Source organism: Chanodichthys erythropterus, chromosome 3, assembly GCF_024489055.1.
Source record: "Chanodichthys erythropterus isolate Z2021 chromosome 3, ASM2448905v1, whole genome shotgun sequence".
Taxonomy (NCBI): domain Eukaryota; kingdom Metazoa; phylum Chordata; class Actinopteri; order Cypriniformes; family Xenocyprididae; genus Chanodichthys; species Chanodichthys erythropterus.
In genome coordinates, this window is record NC_090223.1 from 4,114,417 (window position 1) to 4,125,079 (window position 10,663).

The 10,663-nt window shown below is 40.3% G+C and overlaps 1 protein-coding gene across 1 annotated transcript; it reads right to left on the bottom strand.

Annotated features, from left to right (window-relative positions):
• Positions 1-4,425, bottom strand: LOC137002572 (uncharacterized). Its single transcript, XM_067362314.1, has 3 exons — positions 3,798-4,425; positions 3,297-3,365; positions 1-1,052 (listed from the first exon to the last, which is right to left on the bottom strand). Exons 1-3 carry the CDS (start codon positions 4,423-4,425, stop codon positions 1-3), a joined length of 1,749 nt encoding a protein of 582 aa, XP_067218415.1.
• Positions 4,426-10,663: the final 6,238 nt, after the last annotated feature.

A 10,663-nucleotide genomic window follows, 5' to 3' on the forward strand; every position in this document is an offset into this window, starting at 1 on the left:
CTAAAGAGAAGCAAGAGTTAGATGGGCTTGTTTAATGAGGCTGAGGTCGGAACGAATGTAAGACTGAAAGGCGTCTGAGGACCACCGACCCAGTAGTTTGATTTGATGATCTGGCAGACCTTTTTGGGCTGCGGTGGTGGCTGCTCCTATGCGGAAGGAGTGAGATGAATACAAGTGAGCTTGGATACCAGAGTGGGTGAGGATGTATTTAAGCTTTTTCTGGAACCAATGCCTAGTGACTGGAAGGTTGTTCTCATCAATGAAAAGCGGGTCAAGCGGAGAGGAGATCTGAACCTTCCTGTGTGCAAGGAAATAGGAAAGAGACTGATATGGCTGAATGGGTGTCGGAAGATTAAAGATATGGATGAAATTGCCGTTTTTTAATTGATCAGTTTTGCTACATTTGAGGAGGAAACAGATGGTGTCCGTGTCTAAAACTTGGAGATCGGAGAAGGTTGGGTGGATGGCTGGGTTGAATTTAGAATTGGTTGTAATTTCAGAAACTCTGAGGAATCCGAAAAAGGCCAGGGTAAACATAGCATCCAGAGTTCTTGCTGTATCAGGGGGCATATGACCAGAGCGGAGGAAAGTCAGGCATTTAGCTAAAAGATCAATGGTTAGAGGTTGCCTAGAATCAGGACGAGTGGGGTTGGTTTTTTGAATTCCTTTGATAAGGAGTGTGATCTGAGGGTTTGTTATGGCAGGGCATGGATGGCCATAGATTAGTTTATAGAAAAATTGAATGCCGCTAAGATAAACTTTGATAGTACTGGGTTGGATGGACTTAATCTGGTTGAGATATGAGATGAATGAAGACACTGAAAGGAGGGAAAAGTTGGGAAAAGGCTGGTTGTAGGAGGAATGGAATTGTTTGAAAGCTCTCCAAGCTGTCCAGTAGGAGTGTAATGTTCTGGGTGAGATGGCGTGGAATATTGAATCCAGGGATGAGGTGTGGAGATGTTTGAGTGGGTGAGCTACAGGAATATCAAGTCTGAATAAGGAGGAACTGGGGTTGGGTCTGGGTCCGCCTCCGGGGCTAATGCTCTGAATTTCTGAAACAGAAAACGAGAGAGTGCATCAGCGATTTGGTTTTGGTGGCCTGGAATATGAACGGCTTTGAAGATGAACTGATTACAAGCGGATAACCAGGTGAGGCGTCTCAAGAGGGGCATGATTTCAGGGGAATTTGAACGGCCTTTATTAATGCAGTGAACAGTGGCCAGATTATCACAGTGGAATTCTATGCTTTTAGAAGACCATTCGTGACCCCACAAAAAAGCAGCTATGACGACTGGATATAACTCAAAAAGAGCTGAGGATGCGGCACGTTGATTTGACTCAGAGAGCTCAGGAGGCCAGGTTGAAGCGAACCAATGACTCTTGTAAAAACCTCCAAAGCCAACTGAGGGAGCGGCATCTGTAAACAGAGGGAGATCACTAGAATGAGATTGAATGTCCTCGTAAAAGAAAGTAAGGCCATTCCATTGTTTAAGAAACATGATCCATAGTTTCAGATCAGCGAGACAAGATGGGGTTAGAGATATGGTATTATCCAATTCCTGAATAGAAGATGCAAGAGACAGCAAGTGGGAGATGAAGGGGCGTCCTTGAGGCACTATACGCATGGCGTAGTTTAAGTGGCCTAGCAGGGATAGCAAATCTCGTTTGCTGCACTGAGGTGCTTCCAGCAGATTGGATGAGATGGCGATTATCCTGTCTATTTTGTCTTTGGGAAGGGAAGCTTGGAATTTAACAGAGTCAAGGTTAATTCCAAGGAATTCTAGGGATGTGGTAGGGCCTGATGTTTTCTCTGGGGACAGTGGAACTCCCAATTTAGAAAAAACTTCCTGAACTGTGGAGAGGTGAGCAGCTGGAGGAAAGAAGTTCGGGGAAATGGTGAGAAAGTCATCCAGAAGATGCACCAGGTAAGGGACTGCGTAGTTGTTTTGCAGGATCCAGCAAAGTGCTTCTGACAGCATGTCAAAAAGTTTGGGACTACTTTTGCAGCCAAAAGTTAAACGCACTGAAAAATAGAATTTCCCTTTTCAGCGAATGCCAAAAAGGTGCCAGAAATCTGGATGAATGGGCATGACTTTGAATGCTGAAGTGATGTCAACTTTTGCTAACCAGGCTCCGTAACCTGCATTTTTGATTAGATTGATGGCTTGGTCTATGTTATGGTAGCACAAGGAGAATTCTTCTAGCGGGATGAGGCTGTTAATACTTGGATGAGTTCTGTTATGTGGAGCAGAGAGATCAATGATCATTCATTTTTTCCCTGAAAATTTCCTTGTGGCTACACCGATGGGACTAATCCGAAACAATTTGAAAGGCGGGGAATCAAAGGGGCCAATCATAAATCCAGACTCTAGCTCTTTGGCTATTAGGGTGTCAACTGCTTCAGGTTCGGCTATTGCAGACTGTAGGTTTTTGCAAATAAGGCTAGTGGTAGGCAAGCTTTCCAAACCAGGATTAAAACCTTCCTTTAAACCTGCAAGTAGATACTGTGTGAAGTTTTGGTCTGGGTGATGCACCAGTTCGTGCGCTAAAGAGGAGACAATGATAGGAGAAGAAAGATACTTTTTCAATTCTTTATTGGAGTTTGCTGAGGAGCGATAGACAGGGCATACAGAGTGAGCATGAGCTCCACCACAGAAATTACACACATGAAGATATTTGCAGCGTTGTCTAGTACAGCCAAACTGATTGAAATTATTACATACTTGTCTGCCTGAAGTGAACCTGAAATTGCGGCTTTTGGAATCGCCCCTGGACTGTGGTATGTAAGATGTGGAATTTACGAATTGAGAAGTGCCTGGATTATGGCCCAGATTGCTTGGAGGGGCAGGATTGAAAAGGGGGCACGTGGACAGCTCATGTGTGGCGGAATTACACAAAACGCAAGAGACGCTACGGCAACCCAGAAAAACCTTATTGTACAGCTCAAGATCGAGAGCTCCCCAATAAGGACATTGATTCCACTGGGTGACTCGAGCTGCGCATTTGGCTGAAAAAAGCCTGTAATAAGTGTAGAAATGGGTACCGCCGAAGGAGTGGGACAGTTCGGCTATGATGGTTAAAAAAATCATTCAGCTCTTTGCGCCTTGAGGGGAAGACCGAACAAATAATTTCTATATATCTTCCAAAAGCGATACAAAATTCAGCCATGGTCAGTATACGATTCGATTTGGGATTTGAATTTTTTAGATTTAACGTAATGGGACCACAGTCAAGGGTGCGATAGGGTTCACTTATTGACACAGAGGGGAGGAGAGAAGAGAGATCAATGTCCGCACCTGCTAAAATCTGGGAGCGTAGATGGGTGGAGACGGGTGGTGGATCCATGGCAACGGCATTGGAAGGAACTGGAAGAGCAGATGCAGTTGAGAGTGTATATGTTGGGAGGCGAGTAACAGTTGAAGCAGTAGCTGGATGGAATAAGGCCGTAGAATAGATTTCTTGGGGAGGCACACTTGGATCGGCTCCGACAGCGGATGAGAAAGGAAAGGGAGGGGGGGGCAAGACCGTTTGCAGAGGCAACCTCATGCTTGGGTCTGCTCCGATAGCAGATGAGAAAGGAATGGGAGGGGGGGGCAGGACCGTTTGCGGAGGCAGCCTCACGCTTGGGTCTGCTCTGAAAGTGGATGAGAAAGGAATGGAAGAGGGGGGGTAGGGGGGGAGGGGAGCCGTTTGCAAAGGTAGCCTCAAATTATTTATTCCAAGGCTAGATGAATTAAACTGAGACTGAAAGACAGGAGGAAGAGAAATGTTGGAAGTGTGAACAGAGGAAGACTCACCTGTGGGCGGAGGAAAGGTAGCAGAAACGGTCGGAGAGGACGCGGAACTATTACGAGCGGCCGCGATAGACCGGCTGGAATGAGTGGCGGACGAGGAAGCGGCGCCCGCGGCTGCCGCCGCTGCTGCTGCTGATGCGGGCTGAAACTGAGGCGGGTTGGAGGCAAACCTTATAGATCGAGCCGCTGTTTGCGTTGTAACTTGCGTGTTGCTGGGAGGATGTGGAGAGTTTTGGTGCGAGCGCACGAGCAGATCGTGAAGCTGTACTTTTGTATTCCTCCGGGAGAAATGGATACCCGCGTTGGATAACGCTTGCCTGAGCGCGTTGACGGAAGGGGTTGCTGCTGAAGAGGATGATGATGATGATGATGATGATGGATGAGATGCATCACGGCGAAGATCGGCCGAGCCCCGTGATGATCTAGATGGAGGAGGACAAATTGGTCTTCTTGAGCGAGGTGTGTTGAGCTGGTTTGTGGAACGATGAGACCGGCGACCTGGGCGATCAACAGGTGAAATATGATGTGAAGGAGGATCCAACCTGTTTGGGGAAAAAAGTGCAGGAGTTTCTGGCACATTAGAAATCTCGTCGTCGGAGGGAAACAGTTCGATTTCCTGGAAGTTAGTCATGATGCGGTTTGGGCGGGCCAAATGCCAAAAGAACTAACAACGGGAAGAGGTAAGATGCTGGTTTTATACCTCGGTATTAATTGGAAGATTAGATGGGCGTACTCCTCCCGAAATTACGTTTATTAACTTCACTAAGTGACATGAGCAGTTGCATTGAGCCCTTATGACCATGTGACGGCTTTAAAAAATTCATAACTGTGTCTGGCTGCATCTATTTTAATAAAATGCACTGTACTTAAAGTTCCAAGCAACAAAAATCATATTGCTACTCAGTATTTTTTTATTTTTTAGGTCAAATATTACAATATACAACAAACATTATGGTGCAGTCGTAAGCCAATGGTAATGTGAAGGTTGTGGGTTCGATTCTCATTGCAGACGGAAAATGACTGAGTGACCCAATCACTCCCTGGGCACCAAAGTGAATGTGTGTGTGTGTGTGTGTGTGTGTGTGTGTGTGTGTTCTTGTTTATATTACATCGTGGCCCCACAATGTAATAAAAACCTGAGATCACCTACTTTGTGGGGTCCAGCCAGCGGTCCCCACGAGGGAAATGGATTAATAAACATACTAAAAGATGTTTTTTTGAAAATGTAAAAATGCAGAATGTTTCCTGTGATGGTTAGGTTTAGGGATAGGGGTACGGTAGGGGGATAGGAAGTACGGTTTGTACAGTATAAAAACCATTACGCCTATGGAGAGACCCCACTAAGATAGGTGCGCCTGTTTGTTTGTGTGTGTGTGTGTGTGTGTGTGTGTGTGTGTGTGTTCACTGCTCACTTCTCCTCGTGCACTAACTTGGATGGTTAAAGCAGAGAACAAATTCTGAATATGGGTTATCAATCTAGAGAATTGTGTCAGAATTTAAGCTTTATGCTGAAAACAAGCAAAGCATCTGCCAGTTGGGTCAGAAAGATAAAGTTTGATTAAAGGATTAAAAGGGGTCAAGACAAATCAGGTTTATTTTCATAACCGAGTGGCAGGTGTTTTTGCTTGAGTAAAGCATTAATCTCACTCAGTTTTGATACATTTCTCTTAAGGAATTGTTTAGAAACATAAAACATAAACTTTTCAAACAGAAGTGGTAACACTTTAGTATAGGGAACACATATAAACTATTAAGTGTGACTTTTCCCTCATTAAACTCCTAATCCTAAGGTTGTTAAGTTTAGGTATTGGGTAGGATTAAAGGGATAGTTCACCCAAAAATGAAGAATCACCTTTCACCTTTAAGAATGTAGAATATGGTCATGCAGAATAAAGCATTAATATGCGCTTAATAAGTGCCAATAAAAAGCTAATATTCTAGTAATATGCATGCTAATAAGCAACTAGTTAAAAGACCCTAAAATAAAGTGTTTCCACTGTGACACATTATACCCAAAATTTCTTCATACAGTAAAACTGACCTTTGACCTGACCATGTTTTTCTTGAGTGTTATCTGACATAATTAAGATTATTTTTTTCTGACACATTTTAACTTTGAGATCTTTTAAACTATTTTTTTTAAAACTATAGTGAATAAACTGTATTAATGAATGAAATGTTCAAGGTGTCTAAATAAATTTGGTTTGACTGTATATATTTCGAAAGTAAGAACATTTGTTACACCAAAATGCAAGAGCCTGAGAGTGTCTGTATATGAGTTGTTTTTGGTTTTGTTCAGTAAATGCAAATGATTAAATGCATGTAAATGCAAAATTTATGTACAAAAAATGAACTACAGTTTTCTAATAGTGTTAGAAAACATAAAATAATTTCAGATGTTACAGCAACTACAGTTACAACCCTTACTCGAAGAATAAGATTTTTCTTATTAAAGTTCAATTGTTTATATATTATATATATATATATATATATATATATATATATATATATATATATATATATATATATATATAAATGGATTAATTACATTTTAGTTATCAAAATCATGTCAAATCAATTGAGTACAATCTAACTTTCTCATGTAATGAAATTGAACAGTTAATTAATACAAAGAAACAATGATTATTTTTGTTAAATTCAGTGCTGCACAACCTATGTACCTTCATATCTATATTTTTTCTGCAGTGCAAATACATAATATTAAATATACATGCCCTCTTTTATCTTATTCTTGTTTTTGTTGTTTGTGAAACATCCCCTTCTCCTCCATGCAATAGCAGCAGTTGTACAGAAATCAAAATTCATACCTGTAAGACTGTGGAAGTGAAGGTGCTGATTCTCCTGCAGTCTTGCTATGATTGACTGCTGCAGTATTTATATGACAGAGCAGTGGGATGTTCTGCTCAGTTCTGCTGTGTGATTGGTGAACAGGAGGAAGTAGGAGGATCTTTGTCTTCTGTAGGGGGTTTCCATGCAGAATTTGTACAGCGGGGAATCCTCTAAGAGACAAATTGTTCAAATCATTCAAAGAGGTGCCAACAATCTCACCACACACTTTAACAATGTTTTTAAGATTAACTGACCCATACCAGCACACACATGAAAAATAACGGATTCAATAAAACAAGAATAAAAGTACTGTCCACATTAAAACCATGAAGCTTCCGTTGAAAATATAAGTGCTGATGGGCTTTCTTACACACTGCATCCACATGAGCCTCAAAAGTCAACTTTTCATCAAGTACAGGTGTTTAAACTGATGATCATTTATAACTGCAGGAGAGATGACTGTAGGATTCTTCCTAAAATCTATAATCTTCTTTAGTTTTAAATACGTTAGTGACCAAAAAGGACAAATGAGAACCACAGAACCATGATCAGGATCCTCGTTATTAAGGAGGGAAACGATCACTGAATCATCTGCGATCTTAATAATGTGACGCCTCTGTAGTTGTGTCTGACACTCGTCAGTGTGAAGCTCAAATAAAAGACTTGAAAGAACAGCGGTAGAGGAAAGAAGTACATCAGATAAAACACTGTTTACCTTCAGACGTTGAGACCTCTCGGTCAAAAAACTATCAGCCAACAAATCGACCCAGAATCAATATTATCAACACTCTTTAACCTTTCTGTGAGGATATGAGGCTGTATACAATTAAAAGCTGATGAGAAATCACTTAAAAATTAATCGAACAAAAGTCTTTGTGCCCTCAAGATGTGATAAAATCATATTTAACAGAGGTCTTATAGTCATTTACACCCCTGCTTGACCTGTAGACACTGAAGTGGATCTAGATTTGCCTGATCACTGAAAGAGACAGAAAATATGATCGCATTTAAGATCATCATTCCTCACATTTAAGAAAAGAAGAAACACTTCAACACGCAAGACAGCAGCAAACAAAGCAAATGACACTTAAAGCCGTCAGTAAAATATAATTGATATCAGTCTGAAGGTGGTCTGGATGACTCTAAATCAGCTGTGAACACGAAGACGAGGTTTCTTCTTATTTCTTAAACAGAGTCTTACCAGGAAGTGTTCGACCAGTCAGTAGTTCGACCTCGATAAGGTGTTTGGGGTGGTCCTTATATCATCACAGCAGGAATCAGCCAATCGGGTCCGGATCAATCAGGACCTCTGCGCAGGCCACACCTCCTCCTGCACAAAAACACTCAAAACATACATGGCAACAGTGCCTAAAGACATCGGATGAAACAATGACCTATACTTTGCTGAAAACCCTGTACACAATCATCTTCATGCCTTCTGTCCTCTCAGTGATACTTCATACTTTGTTTTTATCAAGCGAAATGTGTTTTGCTGTGAAATCTTTAATGGCTTTTATAAGGACTTTACAGGAGAAGTAAGTAAAAGTTTTACACTTTGTACAGTTTGTCATTTTTGCATGTCATTTAAAAAAAAAAAAAGTTTTCATGGTAATGTAACAGGCCTTTGGGAACTTTTATTTATCTTTCATTTATTTAGTTTTATCATTGATAGCAAATATGAGCCGTAAAGTGTATGACTGTATGAAATATGATACTCAACACATGCATATACAGTACAGTGTACAGAACTCCATATGGAGGCTTGTAGTGACATTCGCAGACTCGTTTGATGGACGCTTTTGGTGGAATCTGAACAAATGTGAAGAAATATTGTCATTGAACTTCCTCTTCCACTTCTGTCCAGGCCATATTAAACACTTTCACCCTCTTTTATCCAGATAACGCCATCATTTCCCTCTGTTCAACAAAAGCACTGCCCAGTTCAAAATCATGAAACAACTTCTTGTTTTCATATATGACTTGTTTAAAACGAACGAATCGTTCACGATTGACCCATCACTATATCAGTTGGTTTATGCGTGTTTAACTTGATTAACTCTGTAGGACTGAACTCAGAACAGATTCACTTCACTTCGTTACATTACTGCAGTAGTGATGAGGGAAACTCTACAGAATGGAGAGAAGATCGACTGACACATGTTCCTCAAATCCAGCCCTGCAGAGTCTACCTCAAACTCACTTACTTGCAGTTTTGTTGTTGATCGTGACGTCACGGCAAACTCACTGTGTGTGTGTGTGTGTGTGTGTGTGTGTGTGTGTACATGAACACCAAAAGAGGAATCTAAATGACTCATTTCAAAACACTGTAACCAGTCCAATGCTGATGACTAACGTGTGTGTGTGTGTATTTGTTTCAAAACTTGCTGATATGATTAATGTTTCAGCAGAACAAGTAAAGCCGGAGGAACATCAGATTACAGCGGATCACATAATCTGATATTTTCTTCTTGAAAAACAAATATTAGGCCTATAGAGTAAAAAAAGTACATCCAATACTCGTATTTCTACTCTTATTTCACAGTCTCATAAACTAAGTAATTGTCTTTATTTTATTATAATTACCGGCACATTGTTCCTCTGTTTTTATTCTGTGTTATTGCTGCGTGGGAAATATAGAAAGTAAACAGTCATGCCAATAAACTATTTTGATATTTATCAGCTTTTTTTGTTTGAAATTGGACATTGCTGAGAGTTTTTTCTGGTCATTTATGAAGGCAGCTCTCTAGGCTTTGAAGCAGAAGAACATCTTACTGAATTAAACGATCTGACCTTAAATAAACACAACAAAACCAAACAAACACAACCGTGGTCAGACAACTCATTTTTATTTGGACTTTAAATCACAAGACAGTAAAACCGTACACAGTTTGAGTCTTTCTCTTTGACAGTGTTGTACTATATTGCATTAAAGTGGTTGATTTATAGTGCTGGACGATATTACGATATATATCGTTACCACAAAATAAAATGTCTATCATTAGAGACTTTGCTATATCGTATCGTAATATATAAATGTATTGCACTATTGACACTTCAGAGTGATGAAATGCATGAATGAGAATATAAAGAGCGGGACGTGCTTGATGTTAAAAGAGTTATGAGTCTTTTGTGTATGTCGCTCAGAAAGAAAAAATCTCTAAAAAAGCCTTCAGGTCTTGAAGGGTAAAAGCCGCCCGGCTTATATAATAAAACTTTGCTTTCTGTGCAGTTGAAACGTGTATTTATATTTTTCATTTGCCACATTACTAGGGAAAGCTGAGAAAATTGGCTGTGGTGTTTCCTTTTGGCAAAAATATCAACACCCATAATGCACTTTTGACCCTCTGTCAATCTGACTGGTCGGGAATACAAAACTTCAAAAGTCTGCTGGATGATGTTTGCATGTAAATTTACTGATAATTTAATAATACATTTAAAGACAATGTCTATCAGAATTCAAATCGCCTGCTGTTAGTAATATTCCTTCTATGATACAAACTCTACAGGTTTATTAGTGAGGTCGAATGCCACAAATGCTCTTTATTTAATGGGTACATTCCTTTGCTTTTGCTTTACAGTCCATTTTTATTTTTGCCAGTCTGAGAAATTGTCTGTTATTAAGAGCAATATTGTTTCATGAATGATGCAAGATTTCATACATCATTTTAATGTAAGCGACTCATAGGGAAGTTGTACTCAACCATTGATTATTTCCCTCATTGTTAGAAATGAGTGAGCAGCTTCAGACAGTAGGGATGGTGTGGTGTTTGTGGCTCACTGGGTATCATTATCATCTTGTAGAATCATCAGTATCTCACAGCTGTTAGTCAGAGTACAAATATCAAGATAATCTGGATGAAGGTATATGATATTCTACAGGAAATCAGAGGCATCTGCTGCTCATCCGGCAGGACACAGACTCTATGGGTCATCAGAAGCTTCAAATAATGCTTAATGAAAAATACATGCAGAAATTATGGTGCAACCCAAACCTACAAGTGTGGCTTTAGTGGTTCATA